Source organism: Lissotriton helveticus, chromosome 8 (assembly GCF_964261635.1).
Source record: "Lissotriton helveticus chromosome 8, aLisHel1.1, whole genome shotgun sequence".
NCBI classification, from domain to species: Eukaryota; Metazoa; Chordata; class Amphibia; order Caudata; family Salamandridae; genus Lissotriton; species Lissotriton helveticus.
The window spans coordinates 1,667,646,976-1,667,666,160 of NC_136069.1; the positions used below are offsets into that span (position 1 = coordinate 1,667,646,976).

Below are 19,185 nucleotides of genomic sequence, written 5' to 3' on the forward strand. Positions count from 1 at the left end.
AATGTGATGCTGAGAATTCTTATGTGTGGCCCTGCTGATGGGGGCCTCTGTTGTGTTATGTACCTTGCCTCATGTATGTCTATGCTGGTTAGAGTGAGTTCTATCGCTAGTCCTATGAGACCCCGGGGCGTGACGTATTCTAATGCTAAGCTCCTGGTGATTATGTGTTCTAGTCCTAGTCCGAGGAAGCTCCCAGTTGTTATATGTTCTAAATGCCAACTCCATCATGTGCACCTGCCTGGCAGTGGTCCCTTGGCCCTGCTCTGTACCTTTTCCCTGGTAACCCCTGCCGTGCCTTGAGCACATTGTAAAGTGTATGTTCCTATGTGTCCTTCCTAATACAAAGACTATTTTCATATATACTTTGTGTGGAGTTCCTTTTGTGGGAGGCCTGGGATGTTGCTGTTGGTGGGTGCGTGCGCAAATGCTTCACACATGTCCTCCGAGATAGGCCTGACTGCCCGCGCCGCGTTACCTAGAGGGCGAGCAGGGGTCGACTTTACATAGGAGTGGCGGTCTCTGACTGGTTGTGGTGCAAGCCCTGGCCGGCCGGGGGTCCCATTTCCTACACTGGTGGCAGCGGTGGGATCCGGACTTGTGTTTGCGCAGTACCACAACGATAACTGGCCTCCCTACAAAACTCTGCTTTGTAAATGGTCGCAAAGAAAGGAGATTATTGTTTTTAAGAGGTTACTTAAATGTCCGTTCTGTGAAAAATTTATTCTGGTACGCTATGAGTTAGGTGGCCCTAGCTCGGGAGGGTAGATCAACTCCCTAGTGCAATGTGTTTTTCTGGATTCACCAGAAGGGTGGGATCCAGTGGTGGCAGCGTAATTGTGTTCAATGTGTATGGTCCCTGTCCCTTCCCTGGAGTAATGGTACCTGTGCCACATGGGTCAGGTCAGGTTGCTAAAAATGTCTGTTCTGTGGAAATTTTTAATGATTAATAGAAATACCTGTTCTGTGGAGAGTTTTAAAGGTTACTTAAATGTCTGTTCTGTGGAAAAAGTGTGCGTGTACACTGTTAGTTAGGTGCCCCTAGCTTGGGAGGGTAAATCATCTCCCTAGTACAATATGGTTTTCTGGATTCACCAGAAGGGGGGGATCCAGTGGTGTCTGCGTAGTTGTGTTCAAATGTATATGGTCCTTGTCCCTCCCCTAGAGTAATAGTACCTGAGCCACAAGGGTCAGGTTGAGGAATCAGGGGCGGTAGAAAACTGTCTTACCAGTCTAGGGGACGATGTGTGGATGAATGTTGAGGTGTGCTGAGTAATGGAGTGTAAGTTCTCTGGGATGGGGAGCTTGCTGAATCAACGATAATCCTGTCCTTCCTTACCCCGCTGAATGTGTTGGATGCATCAGGTTTCCTTACCCCGCTGAAGGTGTTTTAGGCGTCAGGTGTCGCCCTGGCTGAATTTATGTTGAGTTGTATCCCGGACAAGGAAGACCTGCTGGCTCGGACGCGGCTTGCCTTGGGGAGAGCGGAACATTGAGACCTGCTGGCGCTGCCGCGGCTCATCTTGTTTGTATGTATGTGTAGTTGTATCCCGGACAAGGAAGACCTGCTGGCGCTGCCGCGGCTTGCCTTGGGGAGAGCTGAACACTGAGACCTGCTGGCGCTGCCGCGGCTCATTTTTGTTGAATTTATGTGTAGTTGTATCCTGGACAAGGAAGACCTGCTGGCGCTGCCGCGGCTTGCCTTGGGGAGAGCTGAACACTGAGACCTGCTGGCGCTGCCGCGGCTCATCCTAGTACAAGAGGGAACTCCTGCCTGCGGAGGGAGGAGAGGAAGTGTTAGATTCCATTTTTTTTTCTTGTAAAAAGTCCTGGTGCGCCAGGCATCTGGCCGGTAGGGTACTGCCCGCGGTTGGGGAGCCAGTAGTCGGTGTTTCCGGATCTGGACGTCGGGGCGACTGTAGCCAGTGTCCTGGCCGGTTTTGTCTTCTAGATGATCCGGTGAAGTTAGTTCCCAGGTGGAAGACCAGTGGAGGGAGGAAGTTCCAAGACTGGTAGGAAAGGGTGTTCTGAGGGTGTTTCTCCTGGGAGAACGCGGAACCTCAGAAGTAGAGGTAGGGTGGGGCATTCTTGCCCGTGACCTCTGGCAAGCCTGAGGGTGCGGACCCTAGGTGGAAGGAACAGTGGTAGTCGTGGCTACACTGAGAAAGGGAGTGGAGAATGGCTATTGTGGGCCAGGGGTACCGCCCCCCACTTCGGATTAGCAGGGACCAGTGGTATCTGGATGGCCTAGGGCCTGGTCCTAGTCACGGACAACTAAGGCGTGCCAGTGGGGTAGCCTGGTTGGGCCTATGTCTTTATTATTTTTTATATTTTTTTAATTTTTAGTCTGTGTGTGTCTATCGGTCCATGTGGCGTCGAACTGGAGGGTGGCTCGGCAGCGCGGGCCACGTCCATGTTCTATCGCCCTGCAGCAGGGAAGTCCATCACGGTAGTGATTGGTCTGCCCTGCGTTTGGGCTGGGAGGGGCATGTGTTGGACGTGGCCCTTCTGGCAGGTCCCCCCCTGAAGTTTTGTGCTTGTTATATGTGACCTGGGAATGGTGATCCCCCTTCTGAGTGTGTGGGTGGTGAGAGAGACCTGCCTCCCATAGGAATGCATGGGGAATGTATGTGGCTCTGGTAGTCCCTGATGCGTGGGGCGTGCCGGGTCGAGTTTGGTATGTGTGCGCTAGTGAGGTTGAATGCCACAGGATGATGTATGCGGCATGTGTGTGACTAGAAGGGAAGTGTCACTTCTAGACCTTGGTGCGTGTGTGCAGTAGGTGTGCTGGTGTATGATTGGCTGAAGCCGGCTGGGCCTTCCCCCACCAGGCTGGCTCCACCCCCCTGGGGTGCGTCCAGTGTCCCTCGCCTGGCCAGTACTAAGAAATTCCTTATAACCAGTTCTAGCTGGTTCTCTCCCTGCCTGCCCCTTTTGGAGACAAAGGGAGCTCCTGTATAAAAGGAGGGTGGGCCCTCTTCTCTCTCTCTTCTTCGTCCTGCTTGGGACCCTACCTGGGTCGTGCTGCTGCTTGGGCTCAGGGAAGGGCGTGCCTCCCTGGGCCCTGCTCTGCTCCTGATCTGCGGGGCTCCTGGACTTCCTGGGGTCTCTGCTATCTATGGCCCTAGCGCTTGAGAGCGCTTTCCTGCTATCCTAGCGCCTTGGGGCGCTCATTCCCGCTTCTAGCGCTTGGGAGCGCTTTCCTGTTGTCTTAGCGCCTTGGGGCGCTTCCTCCCGGCTTCTTGTGCCATCCGGCTGTCCTAGCGCCTCGAGGCGCTGCCGTTCTGCCCCCCAGCGCTGGGAGCGCTCTATTCCTCCGGCCGGTGCCCCCCCGGCATCTGCCTGTTCGTGGGAGGGGGCCCGAGCCCCCAGCGAGTGCCTACCTCGCTTGCCCCTTCCTGGCTGCCTTATCGAGAGAGCCTGGCCCTCGTCAATTTCCCCTGTGTTCACCGCCGCAGCCCGGGACCCCGCGTGAAGCCCGCCCCCGGGCCGCGCTCTGATTGGCGGCTGGCCCGATGACGTTTCCCGGCAGCCCGGGGAGCTGAGAAACGGAGAGACGAGCCTGCAGGGAGCGCCGGGAGCCTACTCCGCGCCCCTGCGTCCCCCAAGACGACTGCCGCTTCCCCCCCGGTGCCCCCCAGGAGCGAGAGGGTGCCCCGGAGAGCCGAGAGACCGGCGCGCTCGCCGACCGGTGAGTGATGCAGGAGGGGAGGCGGAGCGTCGGGCCACATTGCCGGTGGCCGCCCCTCCCCTCCCGCGTGAGCACGCATGTGCCTCGAGGCCCGTGGGGCCCCCGGAAGATCAAGTCCCCCGAGGGGGGCTTTCCTGTGCATCATGAGCCTGCGAGAGGCTCCACCATTGCCCCCCTGTCTCCCTGAGCCCGAGAGGCTCCAGCTGTAATCCCTGAGCCCCGAGAGGCTCCAACACGTGTCCATGACCCTGCCGAGCCTGCGAGAGGCTCCGCTATTGCCCCCCTGTCTCCCTGAGCCCGAGAGGCTCCAGCTGTAATCCCTGAGCCCCGAGAGGCTCCACCACGTGTCCCTGACCCTGCCGAGCCTGCGAGAGGCTCCACTATTGCCCCCCTGTCTCCCTGAGCCCGAGAGGCTCCAGCTGTAATCCCTGAGCCCCGAGAGGCTCCACCACGTGTCCCTGACCCTGCCGAGCCTGCGAGAGGCTCCACCATTGCCCCCCTGTCCCCCTGAGCCTGCAAGGCTACGTCCAAGTCCCTCAGCGGCCCAGCACTTCGTGGGCCGCTGCCATGTTTAGGTTTGCCCAGGGCCCCTTGCAGCCCACTCTGGACATCGAGACTCTTGGGCGCCCTTGCCCCAGGAAGGTCATCTGGCCTAGGGGGTGCTACTGACTAATATCAATGTGATGCTGAGAATTCTTATGTGTGGCCCTGCTGATGGGGGCCTCTGTTGTGTTATGTACCTTGCCTCATGTATGTCTATGCTGGTTAGAGTGAGTACTATCGCTAGTCCTATGAGACCCCGGGGCGTGACGTATTCTAATGCTAAGCTCCTGGTGATTATGTGTTCTAGTCCTAGTCCGAGGAAGCTCCCAGTTGTTATATGTTCTAAATGCCAACTCCATCATGTGCACCTGCCTGGCAGTGGTCCCTTGGCCCTGCTCTGTACCTTTTCCCTGGTAACCCCTGCCGTGCCTTGAGCACATTGTAAAGTGTATGTTCCTATGTGTCCTTCCTAATACAAAGACTATTTTCATATATACTTTGTGTGGAGTTCCTTTTGTGGGAGGCCTGGGATGTTGCTGTTGGTGGGTGCGTGCGCAAATGCTTCACACATGTCCTCCGAGATAGGCCTGACTGCCCGCGCCGCGTTACCTAGAGGGCGAGCAGGGGTCGACTTTACATAGGAGTGGCGGTCTCTGACTGGTTGTGGTGCAAGCCCTGGCCGGCCGGGGGTCCCATTTCCTACAGCTGGTCAACGGAGTCCAGTGAGGTGGCAGTTGTGGGCAGGTCAAGACTCCAATCGGACACTGAAGCACGGTTTGCCGCTGTACAAGGGGAAACTATATCTACCCACTCATTCCCTTAGGTTACAAGCTTTCAACTGGTGCCATAATGCGGTGGTGGCTGGACATCCAGGAAATAAAAAAACACTACACCTGGTACAACGTCATTTCTGGTGGGAGGGAATGTCTGGTGAAGTGGAAAGTTGGGTACAACAATGTGACACCTGTGCTCGGGCCAAAGGTGAGCAGAGTCGAATGAGGGGAAAGCTCCTGCTGTTACCAACACCTGCTCATCCATGGCATACCATCAGTGTGGACTTCGTTGTGGGTCTACCAAACGACCAGGGATGTAATGCTATACTGGTGGTCGTGGATAGTCTGACAAAAATGGGACATTTCATTCCTTGTCGAAACTTCCCGACAGCCAGCCAAACTGCACAGCTGTTGTTGACTCATGTAGTACGACTTCATGGAATTCCGCGAGTGATTATATCGGACCGAGGGCCCCAGTTTGTAGCTCGTTTTTGGCACATGTGGTGCAAAGCGCTACACACGGAAGATGCGCTGTCCACCAGTTTCCATCCGCAATCGGATGGACAAACCGAAAGGATGAATCAGACACTCAAAAAAAATTTGCGGAGTTATTCCAAGGAAGCGGCCCAATCTTGGGTTTCCATGTTGTGGTTGGCTGAGTTGTCGTACAACAATATGTGGCATAGCTCTATCAAGGAAACGCCTTTTAAGGCTAACGCCGGGTTTCATGCAAATACCCTACCAGTGGTGATTCCTCGCGAGGTACTAAATCATCCTACGGTGGCTGCTCATGTGAAATCGCTTCTCAGAATCCATAAGCATATCCGGAAGTCTCTGAACCAGTCAAAGGTCATCTACAAGAGATGGGCAGACAAGCATCGGCAGGACGGGCCTGATTATCAAGTGGGCGATAAAGTCTGGCTTTCTACTCGGAACATCCGTTTCCGTTATCGCAGTATCTTCCATCCTCGCTTTATCGGACCTTATGTCATCGTTCGCAGGATAAATCCGGTGGCCTACAAGCTCAAGTTGCCCGCTACCCTGCGGATTCATCCCGTGTTTCATTGCAGCCTGTTGAAACCTGCTGGAGACGCACGGATTAGGGCGGCGCCTCCGATCCTGAGGGATGGCCATTTGGAATACGAGGTGCGTAGCATTCTGGATTCCAAGTATCGCCAGGGGCGATTGTGGTTCTTGATTTCCTGGAAGGGGTATCAATCTGAGGACGACTCGTGGGAACCTAGTTCCACTGTCCATGCTCCCAAGGAGGTCAGGAAGTTCTTTGTGCGGCATCTGGGGAAGCCGGGCGCTAGGAGGCACTTGGGAGGGGGGCATACTGTCAGTATTCGAGGTGTGCCTACCTGAATACAACGAACTGCATCTCCCAGAAGGCCATCTGTTGTGGGAGGAGGTTTTTAGAGCCATATATTCACGTGAGAGACGTGGTGCAGTGCACGTGATTTTGTCCTTGTATTTGGATTTTCGTAATGGCGAACGCTCTGCTCCTGGGTTGCCCTGTTAACTGTGTCTTAATGCAAGTCCTTGAAGTAACCCGTGGCTGCGGAGTTTTGTTACATTGAAGTGGTGTCCGAGTGATTCTGTGGAACGTTTGGTGCTGGATCGGGAAGACGCCAGATTTCCCCCTTCCCGAGTCTGCAGTTGAGTAAGGAACTTTGCCGGGCCGGGAGACGCTGGATTTGCCCCCTCCCATGACCGGAGACAATTGTGCGGGTACTGAACTGGCTGGGAGACGCTGGATTTGCCCCCTCTCGCGCCGTTCGGATAGCCGTTTTATATTTGAGCATTTTTTGCGGATCGGGAGACGCTGGATTTCCCCCTCCCGAGTCCGGACTGGAACATTTGGTCACTTGCCTGGTTGGGAGACGCTGGATTTGCCCCCTCCCGCGACCGGGGATCTCCATGTACATTTCTGGTCAGAAAACACGGATCAGATAGTTGGGATTTAAATCAGATGAATAGCCGAACAGAGTGAATTGACAGGTATTAACCTGATAACTTCGCAGGCTGTATGGAGCACTAGCGCCATCTTCTGTTATCTTTTGAGTATTCGATTCCTGGGTGCTGGATTTCTTCATGAGTTCAATAGGGGTGAAAAGGAATGGTATGTATGCATAATAGTGGGTTGTCTTCTATAGGGAGGTACAGATCAGGGAATAGAATAACGAAGGGTTTTGTCTATTTCAGGGATACCATCCCATTAATGAGAGAGTTTATCTCATTTTCAAGTATACTAAGGAAGGGAGTTGACGCCTGAGAGTTATCAGGTAGGGATTGTATAATCTGATAGCATATTACCCTAGTCATTGGAGAGCCTAATATTAATGTGTGGTTCTTGTTGATACAGGCATCACTTCCACCGCAGTTCCTCGCCCCGGCTTTATCCCTCGCCTGCTTACTACCGTACTCTGTCAGTTACTATAACCAGAGTGCGGGGAAAGCTGGAGGTGGAACCCTTTTTAGCATCACCCAGATTCTGAGGAGACGTTGGACCGTGACAACGACCTAGAGCTTCCTTTCTCCTGAGAGTCATCACTACTTTTCACATAGGCCTTCTTTTTACACTCTGCCACAACCTTCTAAAGAAGAGGAGTGACTCCACTGACTGGACCCATAAAGAGCATAGTTGGTCTACCTTGACCGCACAAAAGAGTTCTGGGTGGATGACCAACTATTTGTGGGATATGTCGGAGAAAAGAAGGGAAAGGCTGTGCAGAAGTCGACCATCTCCTGATGGATCATGCTCTACATTAAGATCTTCTATGCACTGACCAAGAAGCAACCCCCTGAGAGCTTGGATGCTCATTCCACTAATACCAAGACTGCGACCACTGCATTAGCATGCTAAGTTCCTGTCCTGGCAATATCCCTTGCAGCAACATGGATTTCTCTCACATGTTCACAAAGCATTACTGCCTGAACAGTCAGGTCTGTTGGTATGGGACCTTTGCTCATTTGGTCCTGCAGGACTTTTTGTTATGAAATTGTTTTGCAGACCCACCTTCAGGGGAATGTATGACATTACAACGCATACATTTACAATGCATGCCTTTACAATGCAGTTTTTACACCACAACATCCCTTACAACGCATGCATTTACATTGCATGCCATTACAACAAATTTTTTTAAACTACATTTACAACGCATTCCATTACATTGCATAATACCTTTATAACACATACCATTACAACACATACCATTACATTGCATTTAAGGTAAGTGTTTGATAGTGTAGGGGTAAAAATTACTATTCTAACTCCAGGGGGTGCAACAATAGGGCAAGTATTGGATAGTGTAGGGGTCCTATGCTTTGTAATAGTATGCGTTGTAATGACATGCGATGTAATGCCTGCGTTGTAATGACATGCGTTGTAGTGTCATGCGTTGTGGTGACATGCAATGTAATGGCTGCGTTGTAGTGACATGCGTTGTAAAGGATGTTGCGATGTAATGACTGCATTGTAAATGTAGTGTGATGTGATGACTGCGTTGTATAGGTTGTTTCCCCCCTCTGGGGTGGAATGGCTTGGGTATGTATTCTAAGGTAAGGACCCTGTGGCGAGAAGTCTCTATCACATAGTAGTTAATCAAAAAAGGAGGGATAAGGGATTGGAACATCCGTTTATTTCCCCAAGGTAAGTTGTAGATTTATCAAATGAAAAACGGACACTAGTTACACCTTATGACCATTGGTAGAAGGGATAAATTAGAGTATCCTCAAAAACTCAATGTTTTTTTTGGTAGTGCGGTATATCTGTTTCATCCGCCCCACATTGAAGTTATGGCAGTTATCATTGGATACTCCAAAATAGTGATTTTGCCAGCCTCAACCCGAGGCGCCTCTGGTCTGGGGTGCAGTGTCCAGAGAAGTGAATGAAAAAAGTGTAAAAATAAATTGTTGAAAAAAGGAATAAATGTTAAAAAATGGAAAGCAACCCGATGAATTTTAATGTAAGGTTGATTTCCACTCAGAGTTAAAAGTATATGATACTACTCATTAGACCAAGTTACTGGATCTAGCAGTATAGTGAATAAATCGTCGACATGTTTCAGCTCCCTGGGCCCTAAAAGGGTCTATGGATCTTTCGTCAGGACTAACAAACAGAGATTTGTACTTACACCATTTGTGTAGTATTATTTTGGTATGGTCGTTTACTGATATGTGTTTCTGAAAACAACTCCTCCAAAATCTGATTCAGAAGAGCCCTATGCTTCATCGGGGTCCCGCTATTTTAAGCCCAGAGCCGCGTGTAGGAATGCTTCCTGCCTTGTGCTGACACCCGGGGGCAGAGTCACATATCAGAAAACGACCATACCGAAATAATACTACACAAATGGTGTAAGTACAAATCTCTGTTTGTTAGTCCTGTTAACTCTGAGTGGAAATCAACCTTACATTAAAATTCATCGGGTTGCTTTCCATTTTTTAACATTTATTCCTTTTTTCAACAATTTATTTTTACACTTTTTTCATTCACTTCTCTGGACACTGCACCCCAGACCAGAGGCGCCTCGGGTTGAGGCTGGCAAAATCACTATTTTGGAGTATCCAATGATAACTGCCATAACTTCAATGTGGGGCGGATGAAACAGATATACCGCACTACCAAAAAAAACATTGAGTTTTTGAGGATACTCTAATTTATCCCTTCTACCAATGGTCATAAGGTGTAACTAGTGTCCGTCTCTATCACATAGACAAGTTACTTACTTCGATAACGCCTTATCTGGCAGAGACTCAATCTAGCCGCAGATTCCTTACTGAATCACCCATCCCCCCTGTAACGTGAATGTATTTCTAGGGGCAGGGCTGTTCCCCTTTTAGGACCCTAGTTTTCCATACCAGTGGTCAGTGTTCTTCGTTGCTCCGTGCTCCTGGCGTGGAAAATCGCAAAAAGAAACTGAAATCCGCACATTAGGGTGACACCTATTTAGGCACCACACACGCCACTTTCGGCGTGTACGGCGGATGACACCCCGCAGAACCCTATGACTCCACCTACCAGCACGCAGGGGAAAATTTCCAGATCCAGTCTGATGCCTGGAGATAATTCTAAGGTAAGGAATCTCCGGGTAAATAGAATCTCTGCCAGATAAGGCGTTACTGAAGGTAAGTCACTTGTTCATCTAGTCACATCTGCCCTCAGTTCAAAGACAGGTCAAGTGTCAGGCGGTGTCTTTTGACAAATTAGAACTATTTCAAACTATATCAGCAGCAAGGGAAGTACAAATGTGACACAATAATTTTTTTTGTAAATCCAAATTGTAATGAAAACAAAGACCAAAACAAAGACACTTTACTTCTGGTCTGCGCAATTGATAGATGTTATGTTATGTTATGTTAAAATTAATTTATATAGCGCACGGCTACTCCGACAGAGTGTCCCGGCGCTTTCCACAAACAACTCAGTGTGTAATAACATAACACGAAACGAAATACAGAAGGAAAAAAAAGAAAAAGACCCACCAAAAGAGCAGCTAGACATTAAAAAGACACGTCTTCAAGCCCTTCCTAAATTGAAGCAGATTAGGAATACTGCGTAACGCCAGTGGTAGGGAGTTCCACAGCTGGGGTGCCTTAAAGCTGAAGGAGCGGCCCCCAGTGCGGGCCTTCCGCACGCAAGGAACCACGGCAGTAAAAATAGATTCGGAGCGCAGTGAGCGAGCAGGGCGGTAAAAAAACAGCCTGCGCCGTAAATACCCGGCCCCGGAGCCAAACAATGCCTTGTGCATCAACGTAAGGGATTTAAACATAATCCGCTTACGGATAGGCAGCCAATGAAGCTTCTGTAGCAACCCCGAAGCTCGCGATCGCCTATGCAGGCCAAAAATCGCGCGGGTGGCAGAGTTTTGCGCCACCTGTAGACGCTGGACCAGGTAGTCAGGAAGGCCAAGAAAGAGGGCATTGGCATAATCCAGCCTGGACCCAATAAGCGCCTGCACGGTAATCCGCCTGTGCTCCGCAGAAAGCAATGGAAGAAACTTGCGGAGCATCTTCAAAACACCGAAGCAGGTTCCAACCAGACCAAGTACATGGGCTCTCAGTGACAACTTATTGTCAAGTTTAACCCCGAGATTTTTGGCAACCAAGGATGACTGTGCCGGAGGGCTCATTTCAGCCGGCCACCATTGCCGCCACTCAGGGTCAGTGACACATCCAAAGAATAGAACCTCCGATTTACTGGAGTTGGCCTTCAAGTTGTTATGCTGGAACCAATCGAATACCATGCCCAAACAGCCCCGAATCCTCTCTCCATCAAATGGCTGATCTTTGCCACACGTAAAGAGGAGTTGCGTATCATCGGCGTAGGACACGATCTGGGCCCCGTAAGCCTCCACCGCCGCCGCCAGAGGGGACATAAAGATGTTAAACAACGATGGGCTCAACACAGAACCCTGTGGAACCCCGACCCCCAAAGGCGGCATCTCGGCGGAGCTCTGCGAGACCCAGATCGTCTGGCGGCGGCCTTCCAGAAAAGATGTGAACCATTTGAGCACCGTCCCCCTAATGCCGATGTCATGGAGCCTGGCGAGGAGCGCCGCATGAGGGACGGTGTCAAAGGCCGCCGACAGATCCAACATGACTAACATGGCCTTGCCACCAACATCCAAAGTCTCCCTGATGATCTCCGAGACCTCCAACAATGCCGTTTCCGTGCTAAAATTAGGACGGAATCCGGATTGGGAAGGATGGAGCAAATGGTTGGTTTCTAAAAAGCTCGACAAGACGCCATGAACATGTTTCTCGGTGATCTTAGCCAACGCCGGAAGGAGTGAAATTGGCCTGTAATTGGCCAAGACCTCGGCATCAAGACCCGGCTTTTTCAAGAGGGGGATGACCATTGCCCTCTTCCAGGTGCAAGGCACCCTCCCCTCCCTCAGGGAGGCGTTGAGGATTGGATTTACCAGAGGATTCACCACCGCCGCCATCCCAGCCAAAAATTTGGCAGGGCAGGGGTCAAGTGGCGAACCTGATTTAAGGCTGGCAAGCAGCACCCGCGACGCCTCGCTCGTGACAGCAGGAAAGTCTGTCAATACTGCGACAGGCGTGGGCGGTAGCTCACATCCCGCCCGGGGCCGCAATCACTCTCCTCAACGCTCTCCGAAAAAGAGGCCTGAATCGCCTTGATCTTGTTGGTGAAAAAACTGGCAAGATCACATGCCCACGCCTCCGATGATACTGGCGGGGGTGAATGGGAACTGGGGGTCGTGAACTCCTTCACCACAGTGAAGATCTCCTTACAGGAGTTCGCCGCCGCCTCAATCCTCCTAGCAAGGTATTCTTTCTTGGCCCCAAGGATGTCCCGGTGATAGGCCTTGATAGCCGCCCTATAAGCAAGTTTGGCCTCCCCATTGTACTGAAGGCGCCAGGCCCGCTCAGCAACCTTGCACTGGCTGCCAGCCACCCTCAGTGCCTCTGTGAACCACGGCGCAGATTGCCGTGCTACCGTGGACCGAGGGACTACCTGTGGGGCAAGATCGTCCAGCCTTTCAATCAGCCACGACTGCAAGGCCTCCGTGTCTCTTTCCAGATCACCCGAGAGCTGGCAAGGATGGTCCACGAGTGCCTGCTCTAGCATATCAGATGTCACTCTATGCAGCGCTCTCGAGGCTGGTCTGGGTAACACGGGAGCAATGTTGTCCGGCCGTCCAATCTCTGACACAGAAAACTTGATCAGCCTGTGGTCCGTCCAGAGCACAGGCAAAGTTTCTACATCAGAAATCGGAACTGATGAAAACACTTGATCGAGGGTATGCCCTCTCTCATGCGTAGGACCAGACACATATGGTGCGAGACCCAGTGGAGATGTTATGTCCAACAATTTAATAGTGTCCGGGTCGCCTGGCACATCAAGATGGAAGTTGAAGTCGCCAGCCACTACGCAATGCTGAGTGGTCAGCGCCAACTCGGAAATGGCTATCTGCAGATCCTCCAGGAAGGAGCCCATAGGGCCTGGCGCCCTATAAACCAGCAGCACCTTAAGAGCTTGGGCCGGGGACAGTCTGAGCGTAAAGGCAATGGATTCCGAACTCCCAATGGGATTCGGAGGGAGAACCGAACAGGAGACATTCTTCCTCACCACCGCCGCCACTCCGCCGCCCCTACCCTTATCTCTATCCTGCCGGAAGATGTTATAAGCCGGAGGAATAGCAGAGAAAATATCCGGATTCGACGCTTCTCCCAACCAGGTTTCGGTAAGGAGAAGACACAAAGGGTTTTCCCTCACAAGAAGATCAAATAAATGCAGAGCGTGACAGCCCAGCGACCTCGTATTCAGCAACAAGCAGAGGTGCTTAACCCGAGCCTGTAAAGGTCTATGCACATTGACCGGTGTCCAAATGGGCGACCAGCCACAGGCCGGGCAGCGCCGTTTGCCATTAAAGCGCCCAGGAAAGACCGAGCGACAAGAGCATGAATAGGTCTGCATGGCACGCAACATCGCCGAGGTGTAGGTGATCATCCTCCCTCCTCGACCGGCCGGGCCGCAGTCCACCGCCGCCCCGGCACCTCTGGGACGCTGACGGGCGCAGACGGGCAGGACTCCGGCACGACTCAGGCTAAGCGAGGGCGTCCACCTGCGCGTACCGCTGCGCGTAGGGGGGCGACTTTAAATAGGCTCTCCAGTGAGCCCTTGGCGCGCGAGTCCGCTCAAAGATGGCGGCGGCCGCCGAATACCAAGCCCCAAACAAAGATGGCGCCCGAAATGGAGACCCAGGACCCGGACCCGGACCCACCAAAGTAGTGGTGCTTTGGAGGCACAGAGGTGCCCTTTTTACATGCAGTAAGAGGAGCGGGATGTAAGCTGGAGGCAGCAAGTTAAAAACAGGGGTAAGTTTGCACCCAAAAGTAACACAAAGGTAACCCAAATAAAAAACGAGAGGAAGGTTAAAATTTACACAGCGCTAGTCCAGCGCGCTTGCAGCAGTGTGGTAGGTGGTAGAGACCCCCGCCACACGAAGGACCGCCTTAAATAGGCTCTCCAGTGAGCCCTTGGCGCGCGAGTCCGCTCAAAGATGGCGGCCGCCGCCGAATACTAAGCCCCAAACAAAGATGGCACCCGAAATGGAGACCCAGGACCCGGACCCGGACCCACCAAAGTAGTGGTGCTTTGGAGGCACAGAGGTGCCCTTTTTACATGCAGTAAGAGGAGCGGGACGTAAGCTGGAGGCAGCAAGTTAAAAACAGGGGTAAGTTTGCACCCAAAAGTAACACAAACGTAACCCAAATAAAAATTGAGAGGAAGGTTAAAATTTACACAGCGCTAGTCCAGCGCGCTTGCAGCAGTGTGGTAGGTGGTAAAGACCCCCGCCACACGAAGGACCGCCTTAAATAGGCTCTCCAGTGAGCCCTTGGCGCGCGAGTCCGCTCAAAGATGGCGGCCGCCGCCGAATACCAAGCCCCAAACAAAGATGGCGCCCGAAATGGAGACCCAGGACCCGGACCCGGACCCACCAAAGTAGTGGTGCTTTGGAGGCACAGAGGTGCCCTTTTTACATGCAGTAAGAGGAGCGGGACGTAAGCTGGAGGCAGAAAGTTAAAAACAGGGGTAAGTTTGCACCCAAAAGTAACACAAAGGTAACCCAAATAAAAAACGAGAGGAAGGTTAAAATTTACACAGCGCTAGTTCAGCGCGCTTGCAGCAGTGTGGTAGGTGGTAAAGACCCCCGCCACACGAAGGACCGCCTTAAATAGGCTCTCCAGTGAGCCCTTGGCGCGCGAGTCCGCTCAAAGATGGCGGCCGCCGCCGAATACCAAGCCCCAAACAAAGATGGCGCCCGAAATGGAGACCCAGGACCCGGACCCGGACCCACCAAAGTAGTGGTGCTTTGGAGGCACAGAGGTGCCCTTTTTACATGCAGTAAGAGGAGCGGGACGTAAGCTGGAGGCAGCAAGTTAAAAACAGGGGTAAGTTTGCACCCAAAAGTAACACAAAGGTAACCCAAATAAAAAACGAGAGGAAGGTTAAAATTTACACAGCGCTAGTCCAGCGCGCTTGCAGCAGTGTGGTAGGTGGTAGAGACCCCCGCCACACGAAGGACCGCCTTAAATAGGCTCTCCAGTGAGCCCTTGGCGCGTGAGTCCGCTCAAAGATGGCGGCCGCCGCCGAATACCAAGCCCCAAACAAAGATGGCGCCCGAAATGGAGACCCAGGACCCGGACCCGGACCCACCAAAGTAGTGGTGCTTTGGAGGCACAGAGGTGCCCTTTTTACATGCAGTTAGAGGAGCGGGACGTAAGCTGGAGGCAGCAAGTTAAAAACAGGGGTAAGTTTGCACCCAAAAGTAACACAAAGGTAACCCAAATAAAAAACGAGAGGAAGGTTAAAATGTACACAGCGCTAGTCCAGCGCGCTTGCAGCAGTGTGGTAGGTGGTGGTAGATATTTGCCGGACTCCTTTTTCCAGGTATTAACATTTCTGTGTGACATAGGATTAGCACAAAAACTCCATGCTTGTAGCAAAAAAGTGTATTCAAAGCACAATACCTCTGACACCATGGATATGAGTTTTCTTTTTTGCACCAGAAAGATTGTTTATTTATCCCTGGTTGTGTAACTAAATACAGATTGCGTTTTTATTATATTTTAAACCAAGACATGTTATCCCTGTGCAGGACTCACGAAAGAAATAATCTATTCCCTTATTTTACATGTTACATATATACAAACATAATGCAAAGCTTTAAACCATAATCACATTAAATTCACATATATACATTATACATTAGACATAAGACTGTGCAAATTACAAACATAAAACACAATGATGATACCAAGCACCACCAACTATACAGTGTACAGGCAAATACTAGTCCTATTCCTTTGTGTGGCAATACGGGGACTCCTCTCATTGATGTCCTCACATTACAGTCATATTTTATGCCAGTTGGAGGTCGCTGCAATATATGGCACCCGGTATAGGGCAGTACACCGTGAGCTCCATAGTGCCCAAGTTCTGGGCAAAGATTTGTACTGGGTTCTGTCAGCTGGCCACTCGGGAAAACGTATCAAACGCGTTTCGACCTTCTAATTGGCTTTTCTTAAAACAAAGGTCTTCATCAGGAAAGAGTCTTATCAAGGAGGACTTATTGGTACCAGATCCGATCTTAAGGAAACGTGAGTCTTCTTAGTTCTACGTTCTGCGATGTGCCTGAGCGTTCTGGCTTGGAGCACGTGCAGGTCTCCTGGGGGGCGGCTGGTGTGCGTACCGGCGCTCGTGCTCGAGCTTGAGCAGCGCGAGACGTAACGTCTTCAGGACCTGTCCTCTGTTTGTTATGCGGCAATACTGCAGGAAACTGGAAACACATCGCAAGTGCAAAAAAGTGGCAGTTTCTAGACTGCGTTAAATTGTAAATGTGCTGTCTGTTAATGTCAGTACCCTACCATCTTTCATACTCTGTATCCTTTACATTCAACCAATACCTATAGCAGAGAAAGGCAAGACTATCATTGAAGGGCATTGACTCAAGTCCCAATCTGTCTATAACACTTCATAATTGTTTATGAGGCATTTCATATAATAATGTGATATATTTCAAGGCAGAAGTTCTTGCAGCGGACAGCTTCAGCTACCTGTAGCGAAACCTGAAAGGGAATTATTCCTGGTCATCAACAACAATGCAACGAAACAAACCTTCACATGATCTTTCAGCTAAAATAGTATCACAAGAAATACAGCCCGTGCAGAAACTGTTTCAAGTAACCGTATCATGATTTGTTCTGGCAGTATTTAGCAGGCCTGAGGTTAATCCCAGGAATTTGCTTGCTTAAAGGTGCAGGTAAGTAGCAATGGCCCTCTTGGGTCACTGGACTCACACTGTCAATAATCTTGAGGTCTGTCGTTGGGGCTAAGTGTACACAGATGTTTGAGACTCAGTTTTAGTGTGAATGGATATCTGGTTCCTTTCTCAGAATGTGCTTCCTTTCTCTGCAGGGTGGTGGTCGAGGGAACTCTCTCAGGTGGATGCTCTTGAATAAGAAAATGCCGCTCTTTATACTCAAGAAGGACATTCTAAAACAAGTTGCGGACCTTCACGGCGCATATTTCTGATAGCCGCTTCACACAAGGCACATTGCAGGCTTGGACTGAAGGTTTTCGACTGTCTCTGATGGATCCCAGACCAAAGATACTAAGAGATGCCGCCCTCTGCCTTGAACAGATCACTTTGTCCAAGTTATTTGCTATTATCAGGCATGTGACTCTTTTCATCTCGGCCTATCATATTCAGTTGATGTACCATGTTTACCTGCCTACTTAAACTTTGTCATCTTTAGAAATAGATTTACTTACAGAATATTTTCCACAGAAGTTTGTAGTAAAAAATACTTCACGGATTTCACAAGGTAGGCACCAGAGTCTTGATATCTTTTTTTCAAGTGGCCCTCTCTTTCTCTGCAGCACCTTTTCAGATCATGCTTTGTGGAGCTTTAGGGCTCTTGGTATACTGAGTATTGTTTCCTGAGCAACAGTGAAAAGGGAGGCACTAAGACTGGTTGTGATACACATCCAGTTTAGATGGTTCTTGCACAGTTCAGTGGTCAATCCTGGTACAGAGACCTTGTCCTCCTCTGTACTGTAGAACTCTGCTGGTGCCAGGAGCTTTCCAAGGTGACAGGTTCATGACATGGCGCACAAACCTAGCCGTCATGCATGACAATCGCCTAGCAGGCAAAGTCCTATGTCAGTACTAAGGATAGAATGTAACGCCTACACTGTGTCCTTTAGTGTACTGTTCAATAGGTGACCCTGTGCTATGAAGAGGAAATAAAGTCTCCTGTAAGGGAACCCAAGTTGATCACCAGGTTATCACCTCTCAGATAACCAACTTGATCACTGCTACATCCTGTCTCTCACAGCAAGATTCCATCCTCAAATGCTCACTTAACCTCTTAAAAGTATCATTAGAGGCTTTTGAGAATTATTGGGTCTCTACCTATGACTGTGAGTGACATTTAACACTATTGATGAATGATTGACATGCTTGATGTCCATATTCCGTTCTTTATCCACCAACTTGGTTCTTTTTCCAAGGTTTCCCATGTGAACACAGTCTGTTGAAAACGTATTGATCCTAGTGAAGTCACTGTCTTACCTGCAGGGAGCAGCATAGGTTGGGGCTTGGTTCTTTCTATTGTGTTTCCCACAGTCACTTAATATGTTTAGCTTTATTGAACAAAGTGAATGATTGCCAAAACAATGAGCTCAGCACCGTCCCTCAGAAACTGACTTATCCTTGCACAATCGCTGCTTATTACTGCCAAGTTATACCTTTAGTTTACAGGGTGTTGCTGTTCGCTGTCGTCTCTTTTCCTATAAGACTAGCCTTGTGTTTATTTGAACAGAATACGTGAAGCCCAACACATCTATTGTATACAGTGATCACCCTTCCTAGGGTTTCAGCACAGAGGTGATTTTACACATTGTAGACGAGATGTTTGTAGATCCAAACATGTTGAACAAGTGATGTTCTCAGACAGTATCACTCATTCTAATATTCAGGAGTAAGTTTGGACCCTTGGGCAGCGTACCTGTTTTGACACCACCAGCACCTCTGATCTGTCTCCATTTACTGTCTCCTAATAATATTTCCAAATATTGCACTAAAGCTAACCAGTCTCTATGTGTTATTTCTAAAAATTATCAAAATATTGTGATGTTAAGTCTCTCTTCTTTTAGGACTATCAGATGCTGTTGTGTGATGAGTGCAGGAGAATAATTTACTGCTTGTTTGATAGGTCTCATTGAATAATAAAACCAGATTTAACTCCAGAATGACGTCCTTTTATTTTGTTGATGGAAGATATATGTGATGACCATTCCTTATCTTGAAAGGAGGAAGACGCACTCTGCTTGGCATACCAGCACACAGTTAGCCCAGATGCATTGTGGTAAACGCAGTGCATGATAACACTCACTTCAATTGAAAGTCTTTAGTAGTCACCATTCCTGGTGCAGACAGCGCTGTGTATCTCTAGACACGTGTTTTAGGACCATTGTCCTTCTTCAGTAGAGAGCAACAAGTGACATTTAGGGGTGCTGGCAATGCTGCTCACAGTCTTCTCAGGTTTGATACCTCTCCTAGACCGCAGGTGCATCCCAGAGCTCACCAGTCCAATAACACAATAAGGAGCCAATCACAAAAGGAAGAGGGAGCACACTGC

At 50.2% G+C, this 19,185-nt stretch overlaps 1 protein-coding gene across 3 annotated transcripts in view; it reads left to right on the forward strand.

Annotated features, from left to right (window-relative positions):
* The window catches only part of LOC144773613 (transient receptor potential cation channel subfamily M member 2-like), a 1,994,366-nt gene extending 1,975,583 nt beyond the window's left edge, over nt 1-18,783 (forward strand). For 2 of the 3 annotated variants that reach the window (XM_078658754.1, XM_078658755.1), the window contains one exon: nt 16,958-18,783. In XM_078658754.1, coding sequence (XP_078514880.1) covers nt 16,958-17,074 — 117 coding nt within the window. In that variant the 3' untranslated portion in view covers nt 17,075-18,783. The remainder of the gene's footprint in view (nt 1-16,957) is intronic. The other variant, XR_013600026.1, reaches the window with a different exon arrangement.
* Nucleotides 18,784-19,185: the final 402 nt, after the last annotated feature.